Raw genomic sequence first — 16034 nt, 5'->3', positions numbered from 1 at the left:
AAAAAAAATGTACCATTTCACCAAAGGCAACATAGCTATACCCAGCACCGATCGACAGATAAAAACTGAAGACCAAATGCACTCTTCCTGAAGCAGCTAATTCTGTGTGGCAGAACCAAGGAAACATGCTGTAAAGATTTTTGCTCATTCATTTTCCCTAAGTGGGAATTAAAGCCAGGATGTCCATCAGGTTCTAGAATGGCCCATCGATAAAATTTACACACCAGTCCCTGAACAAATGTGAGGAGCTCACATTCACAAAGCTACTGTATTCCAGCCTCTCTCTTACTTGGATTGATCTTTACATCCACTGTTTTGACCATAACTGCATACAGTTGGTTTGCAGTTACTAATGAGAAGACTGACTTCTTTTCCAGTATTCAATCCAACATACGCAACTGAGTCACTGAGTAGTGGGGTCAAATGCCCCTTTTTTCCTCATGAGCTGTAACTCAGCACGATCGCAGCGCAGCAAGCATTTTCTCGCATACCGCAGCAGGGCTGAAAGTCTCCAAGAGAAGGTGTGTAAAGAGAGCAGATGTTTCCTGGGGTCTCTTTCCTCCCAAAACCTTTTAAGTGCATTTTTTTCAGCACTGTTTTATAGAATCAGCATCTCCCGTGATGAGATAAAAAGGTAAGGCTTACATTGTGTATCAGGAAAAAAAAAAAGTTTTTTTTCCAAAGAAAGAGAGGAAAACAGCAGATTAAAGAATTTCAAAAAAAAAAAAGGGGGGGGGAAGTCAAATAGGTAACATTCACATTTCAAAACATTTTGTTCATACTCAAGGAAGTTTAATGAAAAGTAAAAAAGGAAATCCAACACAAAGTTCTTTTACAAAACGAGATACACTCTTTAAACGTTAATCTTAAACTAACGGGGAAAGGGACTCCTGCGGGCAGATATTACCGTAGTGGTTGGTATTAGTTGCTTGGCTGTCTTAAGCATTCCCATTGAATAAACATTACCTTACCTTTGCTCTTGGCGTTGGATTCTGCCCAGCGTGACTGTCTCATTCTGATCGCAGAATACAGCCATCCTGAAAATTCTAAAGAACAGCTTCTGTCACTGGTTCCACTACAGAGAAACGCTCCCCACCCAGTCCAGTGTGTGACAGCACAAAGCAAGCTGCACCTGGAGCGGAACGGGACGAGTGGGACACTTACCTCGATGGCTCACCACTCCCCCCTGCCTAACGGATGGGCCCTCCGAGCTGTGCTCCGCTAAGATAGCAAGTTCCCCCCAGCCGCCCATCTCCCAAACAGAGAAACTAGTTCTGAGCTACTACAAAACATCCGCGTGTGTTCAGACCTGGAGTTAAACAGATTTTCTGTCCCTGCCCCATCTGAAAATGAAATGTTTGGCACCGGGTAAAATAGCAGCAATTGTACCTGCTGGATTTAAGAGGTCTTTTACCTGTGCTAGTGCATTCTGATGGTTATTGCAAGACAGTCTGATACAGGGAGTTTCTCTGAACAGGTTTTGAGTTTGGAAATTGTGCCAGATGCAGAGAGAGAGTGTGCGTGTGTGTGTGTGTGTGCGTGTGTTGGGGGGGGAAGGAGTAGGCTTTGGGAAGGATCTAATACCAAAAATGCAACCCCCCCACCCCTCCTCCAGCTATATCCATTAAAATGCTTGTTAGTGAACCTGCCACTATGCCTAGCACTCCAAATTCAGGGAAACTCAGTTCACAATGTTCAAGTTTGGAAAACGTTTAACTCCATTTTGGTAATTTTCACCAATGCATTCAGACAAGCCGAGTGCTTTTCCAGATCTCCCTTTTCACCTCAATAAAACTGAAAGGCTACGTCAGTCCAAGAAAGCACTGATAATTCAGAGGAGACAGCCCAGGCACATCACAAATGCATGCCACTTAAAAAAAAAAAAAAAAAAAAAAAACAAAAAACAGGGGGGAGGGGTGGTAAAGACTCATCTTTCATGCCAAAATGATGGAACCAAAAAGAGGAGGTTCCTCATTCAGAGAACTGAACAAGGTTGACTAGAAATAGGCAAATCTTTGAGGGATCAAAATTTTAGATTATCCAGACTGAGTGAATTGCAACCTAAAAACCCAGCCTATTAAAGTGTCTCTCTGTTAAGCAGTTTGGCTTTGACAGAGCAGCACAATTATTCTAAAGAAATTAGGGACAACCCTGCTGCAAGTTCTCTGCTAAAGATAAGAGCAGCTACCAGGACCCTGTAGTGAAACAATGACAGAAGCTCTTCTTGGGGGAAGCTGGTTCTGTTAAAATCTTCATCAGTTTTGGCAATTAACAGTACAACCAACCATTTGTCCAAGTGTTTTATAACTACCACAAGCTATTATCATTAATTATGACACTGAAAACAATATCACAAAAACAGACATTGTATTGCCTATTAAGAGGGAAAATTATGACACTGAAAAGAATATCACAAAAACAGACATTGTATTGCCTATTAAGAGGGAACAAAGCAAACATTTAAAAGATATGAAAAGCAGGAAAAAACATTTTCAAAAAGAGACTTTTAACCTAAGAGCGCATCCCAGATGTACTTACCGACAAAATGAACCTCCATCTTAACAGCACACTGAAACATGTACTACAAGCAGTAATACTGCTCCTACTCCTCAAGGGAAATTCGTAGAGAATAAATTTAGTCAAAATCTCAACTGTAAATCTGCACAGCATGTGCAACAAACAGGTGACAGGAAAATGGTGTGAATGTCAAGTCCCATATGTTGTACCTTCAGTACTACCTACAGTAACAAGTCACAGCTCCTACTGGCAATGCCATAGTTTAACGTTTCTCAGTGGAACCTGCTGGATCAATCTTTGTAGGATCAATAACTAAAGATGCAGATTTCTCCCGAGACCTGCTTTCTTCAATTTTTAAAGAATGATCGAATAATACCACTCCATTTCTTGCACTATTAAGGCCACTGATCTACAAAGTAATGTCTTTACCATATGAATTTTAGTTCCAAAATAAAAGTGTTACCTAAAAAAAAAAGTAGCAAAAGCAAGGAAACAAAAGCAAAACAAAAGCTTTATACAACCATTAATACACTAAGTCCACACCAGTTAAGGAAGGGCCTTACGCTATTCTCAAAACCAGAAAGAAAAGACAAATATATTTTTCCTTCAGGACATCTAAGCCCGCCCACTGTTTTCCAGAGACCTGGCCTTATGTGTCAAGCAACTGATTCACCAGCTGCAGGAAAGCTCTCTCAAAAACACCCATTTCTCTCAGCAAGAACCCCATTTTCCAAACTAACTAGTCAAAACGATTAATGACCCTGCAATGAAACCTTAACATGTTAGAGCTGGCCATGGGATGGAGCTCTTTGGGGATGTTAAAAAAAGGATGGATATTACTTACTGGTCCACTGAAGCCCGCGAGCTGTGTGATCATCAGACACACTATGGAAATGATGAGCCTGGTGCGGCAGAAGACCCACACAACCCTCCGGAGAGAAGCATCGTCAGCCCCCATTTCCTTCAGCTCTTCCTGCCACAATCTCTCCAACCTGAGAAGTACAAATCCTGCGATTAGACGCCTCAAATCAGGACAACAGACACTTTCTTTCATAGATGAGAAGCTCTTGTTTTCTCACAGCCTTCTCGGATCAAGTCATCAAGGTCCAAAACAAGTATACACAACACAGCGTATTCTGTGCAGCCAAGAGAAATAGTTCTATCCTGAATCACTATGGAATCTTTACAGTGAATCTATAGGGAAAAGGGCTTTTATGCTGCAGAGAGCTACAGAAAATTAGAGTGCTTCTTATTTTGCTTAGAGACTCTCTGGGAACAAGAATCTGCTGACCCACGACTCATTAGGTAGATGTTAGGGGCTGGAAGGAACCTTGCAGGAAGACAACTGGGGTTAGGTGACCCCAGCAAGGTGACTATTTACCTCTCCTCTTGAAAACCTCCAGGGTAGGTGACTGCACCACCTCTGGAGGGAGTTTATTCCACAGTCTGGACACCCTGACTAATGGAATTTTTCTTAGTATTAAGCCTGAAGCAGCCTTCCAGGAGTTTGTACCCATTGGTCCTGGTCTTCCCTGGGGGTGCCCTAGTGAACAGTTGCTCACCGAGCTTCTGATGCACTCCTGATCAAGTCCCTGATCATATGGGTGGCTTTTCTCCGGACCCTCTCAAGTTTTTCCACATCTTTATTCAAGTGTAGTGCCCAGAACTGGACGTAGTACTCTAACTGTGGTCTCACCAGTGCTGAATACAGCAAGAGTATCACTTCCTTAGGATTTACACAAGATTCATTGGTTGATGCACATCAGCGTGTTGTTTGCCCTACTGACCACTGCCTCATACTGACAGCTCATTCATAGGATGGTCATTCATTACCCCTAGGTCCGTTTCGGCCATGGTGCAAGTCAAGCTGTCACCACTGAGCTTGTACATGCGTTAAGAGTTGTTTGCCCTCAGGTGGAGCACCTTACACTTGAAAGTGTTAAACTTCATCTGATTCTGGTCTGCCCAACTCTCAAACCTGTCTAGGTCTGCCTGTAACTATCTTCTGACGTGACCACACTGCCCCATAACTTGGTGTCGTCCACGAACTTGGTCAGTGAGCTTTTCACTTCCCCATCCAAATCATTAATAAAAAATGTTGAAAAGCACCGGTCCAAGCACGGACCCCTGAGGGACACCACTGGCCACTTCACACCAGAATGACACGGATCCATTCATGAAAACTCTCTGGGTCCTACCTTGTAACCAGTTTCCCACCCACTGAACCATCAAGCAGCTGAGCCCACAACCTTCCAGTTTTCCCACAAAGATATTGTGGGATACTAGATCAAAACCCTTTGGCATTTGATCTCGCAATCAAGTCCTGGGGCCAAATGCTACAGTTCTTGCCCCACCTAAAATTCCCACTTGTGACAACAGTTTAGACTGACTGTAATTTTATTTTGCCACTAACTCAGCATTAAGTGCTTTCTGAAGATTCAGAATCTGGGCAGTGAGAGCGAGCTCTTGTTTGAAACACAAATGGCATTAATGTGCACTACTGCTCAGCTGATTTCACTAAAGTCAGAGACATTGCAGTGCCCCTTGTATCTCAAAAGGAACTGGCCCCAGGAGGGAGAATTAAGATTAAGTTTCCCTAATGAAGAATACTTTTGTGGCAAGTGCTGATTTTCAAAGGCTGTCAGGCATGCACCTATACTGGCTAACCTATAAACATCAGGGTACAGGGTATACACTAGGACATCTTTACCTTCTACAGTTGACTTCTGAAGACTCATGCTTTGACAAAGGCCACACATCATCCATAAACAACTCTCCTTTCTTGTGTGCTCTGCTGGCTAGAGGACTGAGCCATGAGAAGGTCATGCAGGAGAAAAGTCCTGCATTATCAACAGGGTGCTGGTGCCTGGAAGAGAAGATAGAAAATGACAACACCGTTAAAAAAAAGGAACATGACACCCTTAAAAAAAGAAAACAAACAAACAAAAAACCCACCACCACAACCACCCAAACATCTCCACTACAAGTATTGCATGCATGTGCTCAATGGTCTCCATAAAGGTTTCAACAGGTGACATTTGGGTATCTTTTGGTCAACTTCAGAGCTACAATCACACTTTAAACACCACATTTTTAAGAAAGCTGCAATTGAAACCATATGTTTTTCTTTAGCAAAAAGACTTACTTGGAAGTCGTCCGTATGGGTTTCAGCAAATTCAAGCCATGGTGGTATTTGCCCTTGTGACGCTCCTCATCCAACATTCTCATCTGGGAATGTATGGAGGTATCCAGAGGTAGGCCTTCTGCTCGAGCTGCTGCTTCCAAGGCATCTTGGCATTCCACCTGCTTTTACAAACGAGACAATGGAGTCTGAAATTCCAAAAAATCCATCATTTCTATCTCCAGCAACTCAACACCTGTAATTGCTGGGGATCGTTGTGATGGTGTATTACAAGTGCAAGGGATGGTCTAGCAATGGCAGAAACACAGAAGATGCATTCTAGATCTGCTTGAGGTCTCTGGATTTCTAGGATGCTGGAGCTCAATGATGTAGTACCTATGCATTTTTGGGTGTCAGAGGATTAGGAATAATCTAAATCTGTGTCTTGTTACTAAGCCAGTACCAAAAGCATTAGGGCAGTGATTTTCAACCAGAGTGCCATGGCATCCTGGGGTGCCTTGGGATTCTTTCATGGGTTCTGTGGGGTTCCACACAATGTGAGCACTGGTAGGTGCGCAAACATGATTCACAAAATAAACCCCGAGATTGCAACTAGGAATCCAGAGTGTTAGAAAGACCACAATAGATCAGAACATTTGAAATCTTTGCAACAGAAGAATTCCTCTATTGATTTTTGACTACAGAAAAGTAAGTAAAAACTAAGAACTGACATTTTCCAAAGCATGCCTTGAGTCTAAAATCCACAGCTTTAGGGAAGGGTGTATAACTCCCATAATGGACAACTGTACAACACATGCAATGTGAGATGATCTCATAAATTCAGATAATTAATTATTGGCTTATGTTCTGAAGACTGAGGTTTTACACACCTTCCAAGCTTATATCCCACTTACCATGACTTAGGATATTTTTACCAACACAGAGAGCTAAGCATTTCCAGAGGAAAAGGGGGCAGGGCCTTAACACACTTCAGGTGCTCTGATACGATCGCCTGTGTGCACGCTGACTGAGCAGCTGATAAAAGCAAACCCCCTGGACCTTAGTCACTCGCTAAGATGGTGTGACAGTTCAGAGGTAAAACATATATTGTACAAAACAGCATTTTCTTTTATGTAAAGACAAGGTCAGGAGACAGCCAACAAAAGTTAGTCGCATCTTTCCAAGCTGGGAATCCCTTTCACAAAGTAGCTCTGGCCCCTGTTTCAATGGCAACTATACCACCCTTATTTGGCCAAGAGACATTTCCACAGCCCTGTGGGAAGATGCAAATTTAAGTTCACACAAGAGAAGGCCACATCAGTACTCTGGAGGTCCAAAACAGCAGCGGGCCTTACAAAATCTTTTACTTGGAAATCAGATATAGCGAGGGTGCCTGCCAACACAGCAGTACTAAGTACACCCACACAAGGCTCAATGAGGACACTTGCATCAAAATTGTCCCTGACCACAAACAAAAACCCTTCCCAACTCTTTGTGTGCAAATACATATTAGTTTATCCCCATTAACTGCCTGATCAAGACTACTGTCCTTTTCCAAGAGATCGGCTCAGTCACCAAAGCTACAAACATTGGGCTATTACTGCCTACTAATCTTCTGGAGCAGAAGGCTCTGTGCGTTCAATGCCCAAATCTGGAGCTAGCATTTGATCCCCGTTCTCTTTAGTTGCATAACCTTGTTAGAAGTACAAAACCCTGGGGGAGATATAGGTTTAATGGATATCAATGTCCAAGTGTTATGACATTATTAGGTCTCCATCTACCTGCCACATGCACGAAGGACACAGGGACAAAAATCTCTCCCTGCTTGAATAGCACCCAAAGGGAGACTCTGCACTTACAGGAAAGGGGGATGCATTGCCCCTGCCTCGAAGAAGCAGAGAGAGCACAAGGGGAGGACAGGACGATATTACAACACACGTGGCGGGTCCAACTTACAACCTGCAGGCTGGGTTAGAAGGCTCCCTTTATGCAAACCAACTCCCTCCTTGTAAGCAATACTCTCCTGCTGAACCTGCCAAAAAAAAAACCCAAAAAACCCAAACCAAGTGACCAGGCACTCCTGGAAGTCTTAAAAACCAATCAGTGCCATCCTTAACGGCCAACACTGAAAAATTCAACCATCTGGATGAAAATGAGAAAGCTCTGTTTGGCAGAGAAAGCTTGGGCATGATGTTTGCCCAGTGTCCTGATAGAACATGCTTTTGAATATGAATGAACACATAACAACAAGATACATTTTAAATAGACGAAAGGTTTCTCTCCCCAGCACACACAGTAGTCAAACAATCTGGCTCACAAGAACTGCTACTCAATAGGATCTCTCCAGCCCACGTGGAAACGACCGAATGGCAAATGAACAGAGAACTGCTCTTGAAAAAAAATCTCTCCCCTCTTGACACACAGAAGAGCATGTGGATAAAACCCCTTAGGCAGCAAGAGGAGCCTGTCACACAACCACACAACACTGGCAGAGTACAGAGAACTGTCTGCGGACAGGTTGTAAATACCATGTTTGTGAATCACCAGGAAGCAACGCACATGCTATTTTATAGTAATAGCACCACCTTGGAAAGAACCTTGCAGTTCCCTGCGCTGCATTAAAACCTGGGAACAGAGAACAGTTCCCGTGACAAGAAAGTCTCCAAGCGTACACAAGATCTTTACAATGCACACACAGAAAGTAATGTCAACAGAGCGGCAATGCCCCACTCCCATTGTTTAGTTGATAATATATCAAGGTTTTGGTTGTTTTAGACTTATTTAGCACTGAGGGTGCAGTGATCTCCCCCAGTTCACTTCATTTTACTTTCCAAATAAACTGCATATACTGACTATGTGAGACTATGGGCTTCAATCCCTTAGATCAGGAGTGGGCAAAATGAGGCCCGTGGGCCAGATGTGGCCTGCCAGGCAATTTTAGCTGGCCCGCGGGGCCCCTAAAAAAAATTTAGAAACATATGTACCTGCCCCAGGCTGCCTGTCATATGGCCCTCGATGACTTGCCAAAACTCAGTAAGCGGCACTCCGTCCAAAATAATTGCCTGCCCCTGCCTTAGATCTACTGTAGTGGTTTTCAACCTTTTTCATTTGTGGACCCCTTCGGAAATTTTGAACGGAGATACAGACCCCTTTGAATTGTACGTGTAGGTATTCACATACTTTTGATTGATCACAGTCATCTCTCGTGGACCCCTAGGGGTCCATGGACCACAGGTTGAAAACCACCAATTTACTGAAGAATGTGGCCCATAGGTCAAGGGCATACACATGTAATAAGTGGGACAATAAACACAGTTTTTTCTGGTTCATTATTTAACACACTATAATTTGTTACTTATATTATAGATTACCTTTAAAATGGTATTTTAAAGGCAGCAGCCTGAATCTTCCCTCTGGCCACTCCTTCCTGCCTCTACAATGCAAGGAGCACTGTGGGGAGCTAAGGGCGAGCATGGGGCTACACACAGGGGACAGCACCTGTATGGTGAAGTGGTGGGGGGCTGCCTGCACAGGCACACAATGCAGTTGGGGGGGGGGGGCATGGATTGTGCTTGCATGTTGCAGCTGGGGATGAGGGTGAGGGGTACAGGAATGCCTAGTACAGTGGTGGATGGGGAATGCCACATGGGCAGCCTGTGGTTTGACTGGTGAGGCCTGTGCAGCACAGGCCCCAGGGGCTTAGAAGTTGGCCAGACTTATTTGTACTCTGCAATATTAACCTGTAAATGCAATTCCCTTGGATTTTAAAAGACAGGGGAAAACTAGAATAAAAAAGTTAAAAAAATTTCTATTGCATACAACTGTAACAAGCCATCACTTTCTTCCTCTTACCCCACCTCTTCCCTCACCCCCACAAATCAACCCATTGCTATGGTTGCAGAAAGCCTTCTTTCCAAAAATAGATATAGGTCCTGGGCCCCACCTCCCATGTAGTCACCATGTGTTGGAAGGAAATGGGGCAGGCTAACCTCTTCCCCACTGCTGCAGCTGAAGGGGTCCTTCTTCAAGTGTTACTTCAGGACATGCAGCTCAGCCCAGTTCTTTCGTCTAGTCATACCCTCCCCAAACCTTTGGCAAAGATACAAGGCTGGCCTTGGAGCTTTTTTTAAAGTCTCTCTCAACTGGGCAGCTGGTCCAATAAAAGCAACATCTACAGAAATCCTTGCCTCTTGGAACGGTTAGCAATGCTGAGAAGCACAAGTATGAGAAGAACTGCATTTTAACAGTTCACATCTTAGCCAAGTATGAAATTTCATGGAACGAAGAGACATTTCTGTCCTCCAAGGATATTCTACCCCCTTAATAAATTAAAGGCTTGGCACAAATAACAAAAGTGTGAAGGTTTTGTGAAGAAGAGTTCCCCAGCCTATATTGTGATCGAAGGTGTTAAGCAACCTAAATATAGGTGTTACTACTAGCTTCTCCCCATTGAAGAGATACTGAACATGTAGTGGTTACCAAGGCTGCAGACTGCTGAACTAGAGTAGTGGTTCTTGACCTTTTTGTACCAGGACCCATTTGTAAGCACGGATGGCCCCAACCCACTGCCCCCCAAGCCCTAGCCTGCCAGTGTGGGTGTAGGGGACAGGGGGGAGCCCAAGCAGCCCACAAGGGAAAAAACCATAGTTTCCCATGTTTTTCTTCTTTAAAAGGAGAATCCATTTTTAATAGTTTGTTGATCCAGTTTTAAAACTTGTTCATGACCCTTTCATATATTCTTCGTGACCCACTTTTGGGTTACAACCCATGGGTTGAGAAGTGCTGAACTAGAGAATGCAAGAGACTTTATTTGGAATTGAGATTAAAGCTTGAAGTTTATACCATGCCAAAGAGTTTGAGCACATCATTTTCCCACTGTGTCATCCTAGGCTAAATGAATATAGAACCTGCCCTTTGCTTATTTTTATAGCATTTTAACAACTAATCAATTTACCCATGCCAAGAAATATTCTGGATATTAGTGATGCTGTAGAGCACACTGTGTGGTTACAGTGGTAGGTGCTTTATTAGCGATAGCCAGACAAAGATCTGGAACTAAAAACTTGACAGCTGCAAGATCATGGCAGTACTGTGCCATACCTATTACTAGATCATCATAGTACCAGGCCACAGCAGGGTGGAATGGGTCCTCAGCCCTTCTCTCTAAGGTTATTAAAAGCCCTCTGCATCCACCCAACTTGGAGTAAACAGTGCATCACACACGATGTTAGCAAATAGATGCCCATCACACTTCCTCATTACACTGGCATTTATTCCACAAAATTTGGCTCTTGTGCACATAAGGAAGGAAAGATAGGGAAAATCCTTCTTCTATCTTCCGCAGGGTGATTCATGCTGCTCCTTTCCCCAACTGAGATGTGCTTCCTCATCCAGAGTTTATGGGAAGTTTTATCTGTACCTGCCTGGCAACATCATCCCTCCCATTCTCTTCCAAGGTCATGTCTATGCTTGCACTTCAATGAGAGTGTTGTGTACCTGCATTAAAAAGCTGTTGGTGGCAACTTCTATAATAGCACAAACATTGTATTCTTGTTCTGCAATCAAGGCCCTTTTGCATAATTTTTTTGCAGCCAAAATAGCACTGTCATGGTTGTCAAGAAGTACTTGGCCTTCTAGCCATCCATCCCATGGAATATTTTGCCTTCTGGAACTTTTCATGCTTTATGAGAAAGGACGGAAATAAAGGGTTTGGGGTCAAACAGAATAAGTCAGTCACTTGCTTTCTTGACATCCCATTACCCAGCAGGCTAAAAAATGGAGGCTTCTGCAAGTTCTCCTGGGACAAATGCACTTGACGGAGAATTGCTCTGAGGTTTGCTGGCTACGGCCACTCAAACCAGGTTTCACTCCTGCCCTTCCCTCCTCACTCCCCACCAAGAACTGTATTGAGTCAACCAGAAACTGCTGTGTTTCAGGGAATCTTGAATAAAAGTAAAGCACTAGATTCACAAATTGGTGGTCAAGCTGCTGCCCTTACATAAAGAAAGCTCAGTCATTAACTAACTTTTGTTTGTTCCGTTTAAGATGAAGCTATTGGAGCAAAACCAAATCCCTTCAGTGCCTGAATACCCTATAAACAGGTAGAGTACTTTCATGACAGTGGAAGGCCACAGTTTGAATCACTACTCCAAAAAAGCAGACACAGAAGATTCCCACACCCATGATGAGTCTCCAAATGGCTAGGGTATAAAGCATAAAAGACTCAGAACATTAGGGTTGGAAGGGACCTCAGGAGGTTACAACTAGTCCATCCCCTTGCTTCAAGCAGGACCAGCCCCAAATACATTGTCCCTGTCAAGGCTGTGTCTAGTCAGGTCTTAATAAGCCTCTAAGGATGGAGATCCCATAACCTCTATGGGCAGCTTCTGCTGGACTCTCTCCAATTTGTCCACATCCTTCCTGCAGAGGGGGGCCCCCAAACCAGACACAGAACTCCAGCTGTAGTCTCACTAGTACCAGAGAAAGAGAAGAATAATCACTTGGCTCAGTCTGCTGACAACATTCCTAACACTGCAGCCCAGGATGCTGTTAGTCTTCTCTGCAAGAAGGGCACAGCTGGCTCATGTTCAGCTTACTGTTCACTGTCACCCCCAAGTCCTTTTCTGCAGAGCTGCTGCCCAGGCAGTCAGCCCCAGCTTGCACCAGTGCAGGGGATTGTTCCCTCCTCAGTGTAGGACTTTGCACTTGTCTTTATTGATCTTCACAAGATCCTCCTTTTCCTCCAATTTGCTGAGGTCTCCCCAAATCCTAGCCCTACCCCCCCCCCAAAGTGCATCAACTACTCCCCCCCAGTCCGGCACCATGATAAAGACCTTTCTTCCCCCTCCCCCACCCTGCAGTCTCTGGCAGGCTTGTGAAACATCCTAAAATTATCCAAATTCAGCCTTAAGTTTACAAGCAGTGTTTCAACTGACCAAAACTAAGTTGGAGGCAAAAGGAGTGAGGGAAATTAAAACAAAAAGCCACCTCTTCGCCAAAAAAGATTCTCCCAGCTCTACTACGGACACATAGGACAGGATAGTGCTGCAGACTTGGGATGATCAGCAGAAGTAGTACTCTGGGATTTCAAAAGCCACTGCTGTACAACCTACAACAACTTTAGCAAGACCTGTATGCATGTGCAAGACTTCTCCCTTAGTCCTGGGGTGAGGGAGAAAGATTGCCCCTGCAGTAATCCTCCAGCCCTGACAAGTTTCCTACACCCTTAGGGTGGGGGGCAGGAAGCCAAGATCCCCTTCCCTCAGGATGTGGAGCAGCCCCACAGCTGGGAACCCCTCAGCTGGAGTGGGTGCCCCCTGCATCATGGGAACTTGCTTCTTGCCAGTGCAGGGGAGCCCAGGATCAGGTTCCCCCTGCACCTGCAATAAAAGGCACAATGGGATGCAACATGTGGCATGGCAGGAGGCACAACTGCATGAATCACATATTACCCCATTGTGCTTTTACCTGCATGTGTGGAGGGCCAAGAAGTGCTATAGCTTTATCTAGCAGTATCTGGCCTCTTGTTTTATTCTCTCTTGCAAGTGTGTTGGAGAGATTATACCCATTAGAATAGACCAGAAATAGGGGGTCCTCTCAGAAAGGGAGCCTGCAAGGTGCACTTAAAGTTTGAGCCATGTACTTGCTGCAGTGCACCAAGCTCTTCAGAAAGCTTGGACAGCCTCCAATGGAGCGTAGCAGGCAGAGTCTATGCAAGTGTCCCTGGTTTACAACCTACCTCACCGTGCATTTAAGCTGACACATGGACAGAGGAAGTGAACTGTTTGATTCTGTAGCTAATTGCTATATGATACAGTGATGTTCATTTGAAAGGCAGCAAGAGAATCTATGCAAGGAAAAAAAGGTGTCTTCTTGATTTTTTGCTTTTTCACAACACCTTTATGAGAACAGTGCACAGAGTGCCAACGAGCAACTTGCATGCAGGAGGCATTGTGCGAGGCAGAGCAATTCTTGCAGAGTAAGATGCATTCTATAGTCACTCTCACAGCCGACAAACCAATGAGAACAGCATGTATTATGCAAGTTATTTGTTAAGGTTACTGCTCATTGCAGTGCTGTGCTCAGTCTCCCTCTACAAGGATTCAGGTCACAGACTATTTTTCAAGCGTCTTCAAAAAAGGTAAGTGGGTGCAGTTCAATACAGGACTCGTCACAGTGCTTCCGATACCATTGCACCTGCATGGATGAGAGTTTACAGTAAATTCATAAAGAAGGTCCCACCACTCACAAGAAAAAATAAAACCAGACTAGCTTAGCATTAGAAAAATTTCACAAAATACAGGGTAGTACAATAAAGTTGTACTAGTAATAGAAGATTTGTATTAAGCATTGTGGAAAGCTAGAATCTGCTAGAGAGGGGGCAAGGCAAGTCCCCTCATGCCACCTGCAGTGTGTTGTGGTTGCTCCCCCTGTTAAAAACCAAAATGAAGATAAGTTGCACTGTATTTGTATACTGCTTGCCCTAGTATGCTCAAAGGCTACCAAGGAAAAAAACAAGCCTTGGTCAGCTCAACCACACCAAGAAGCGAAGTAGTTAAGCCAAGGAGGACCCACCCCATGGCTGTAAGATCTGTTGCCAGCATACTGGAGCAGCAGCAGCAAGCACAGCCCCAGAACTCCAGCTCCTCACCATTAGATTTACCATTTGCAGAACAGGAATGGAGGACATTCTCCAGGAGCACGATACAGGCATTCAGTGTTTACATATCCCTATGAAAAAGGGCAATCAGATATTACCAAGTGTTGGATGGTATGTGAAACTAAGCCACATAATATAGGAACAGAGGTATTTCTGGATGGCTTGGGCCAATAGATTTCTATCAAATGGTTACTGTGCCAACAAGTGGCATGGCCATCTTGGATCCAAGACTATCCAGCAGTAAGAGCCTTGTAGAATTAGTTGTGGGAAATAGTCTGGTATCAAAAGAACACAGGACTGATTAATTTGGTCTGCCCAGAGTTGTCAACCCAAGATTTTTTTTTTTTTTTTTTTTTTAAAAACACCAACATGTTTTATATACTATAAGCAGTCAGAAGTGTTACACTGAGGCCTGGTAGAAGGGCTAGGTTAAAAAAAATTAAGGATAAAAAAAGACACCAGCCACAGTTAAAGCAAGTTGGTTGTCAGTAAAATAGAAAGAAAAAAAGTTTACAGAAACTACTATACCACCACCACAATAAGAGTTGGGTTGCCTGCAGCAATGGTTTTACACCATACTGCCCATGACCCAACCTGATCCTATCCCAGTACAGATCCCAACCCACTGCCTTCCCATTCCCTTCCAGGCCTGCAGACTGGTCCCAGTTCTACCTTCCTCCTTGGCCTGGGGCCACAAGGCCCTGCACACCTTTGAGGTAAGCACTGAGTAGCTTTTACAAGCAGGCAACGGCCAAGAAATGCAGTAGCAGCAGGCGGCTGGTGTGAGGGGGCTTTCTTGGGCCAGAAAGCCCTGACAAGACAGCTCTCTGCAAGGTGTCACACTGTGCTCCTGCTTAGGCATCAGGTGACCATGCTCTCCTCAACTGTATTGACCACTTGACAGCTAGCCTCATTCCTATGAGGACTACTGATCTTTAGAACAAGGCCACTGTTTTAGTGTTTTTACTGGATAAAAAACCAAAACACTTTATAGTACAGCCAGGCATTTAGTTTGTTTTGTTTTAAAAGCTCAATCCATAAGTTTTACAGGGCAATCCTGCAGAAGGGGCAGACAAAAAAAAGAGGCAGGTCTGTAAAGAGTTCCTGGCTAATTCTGGAAAACAAAGACATCCCACATCAATCTAGAGAGTGGGGATGGGCAATAAAAAGGGAATGTGCTTGATTAGTTTAATAGAAAAAGAGTACAGCTAAAAGGGGGACCTCAAGGGAATAGTCTGTCCAGTCAGAAATCAAATGCCTGACCTTGATACGATTAGCACCACACTAGCCAACTGAACTAGATGGCCGTCTCCTTGCTGCTTTCCTCCCCCCCCCCTTCTCCACCTGCATTTCAGAAAACACACCATATGCTCCCTGGCAATATTCAGTGAAAGAATGCTATTTGTGGTGCAACGGGGGAAGATTAGCACTTATTTGTAGTGGTTCTTAGAAAGGGCACATGTCTACACCATAATAGAGGATGCAAAGACTCACTACTTGGATTATCTTTGTCCCAACATCCTGGCAATCACATGGCAGCCCCTGTGAAACAGCTCTGGGTTCCCTACACCTTATTCTTCTTCCCTCCAGGCAGGGTAGAATGGTCAACATGAGCACTGCCCATGTTAGCTTCCACCATACCACTGGAGTCAAAACAAAGACAGGCTGAAGTACCACCCTATGCCATAAATAAAACATGAGATCCCTCCATTGTTTTGCCACTGCCCCCTAACACTA

General features: G+C 44.2%; 1 protein-coding gene and 1 long non-coding RNA gene across 5 annotated transcripts in view; both read right to left on the bottom strand.

The window, feature by feature from the left end:
- The window catches only part of LOC109288059, a 7289-nt gene extending 5771 nt beyond the window's left edge, over positions 1-1518 (bottom strand). Inside the window, exons 1-2 of one of the 2 annotated variants that reach the window (XR_002095054.1) lie at positions 972-1518; positions 276-640 (exon numbers count right to left, since the gene is read on the bottom strand). This is a non-coding gene — a long non-coding RNA (uncharacterized LOC109288059). Of the gene's footprint in view, positions 1-275; positions 641-971 lie in introns of those variants that run through there. The other variant, XR_002095055.1, reaches the window with a different exon arrangement.
- The window catches only part of ABCC5 (ATP binding cassette subfamily C member 5), an 83058-nt gene that overhangs the window by 47905 nt on the left and 19119 nt on the right, over positions 1-16034 (bottom strand). For 2 of the 3 annotated variants that reach the window (XM_019503405.1, XM_019503406.1), the window contains exons 3-5: positions 5663-5823; positions 5228-5383; positions 3362-3509 (exon numbers count right to left, since the gene is read on the bottom strand). In XM_019503405.1, coding sequence (XP_019358950.1) covers positions 3362-3509; positions 5228-5383; positions 5663-5823 — 465 coding nt within the window. The remainder of the gene's footprint in view (positions 1-3361; positions 3510-5227; positions 5384-5662; positions 5824-16034) is intronic. The other variant, XM_019503407.1, reaches the window with a different exon arrangement.

Source organism: Gavialis gangeticus, unplaced genomic scaffold, assembly GCF_001723915.1.
Source record: "Gavialis gangeticus isolate Ggan-Ray unplaced genomic scaffold, GavGan_comp1, whole genome shotgun sequence".
NCBI classification, from domain to species: Eukaryota; Metazoa; Chordata; order Crocodylia; family Gavialidae; genus Gavialis; species Gavialis gangeticus.
Note: the sequence above shows the minus strand (reverse complement) of the source record. Positions and strands in the feature narration are given on the sequence as shown.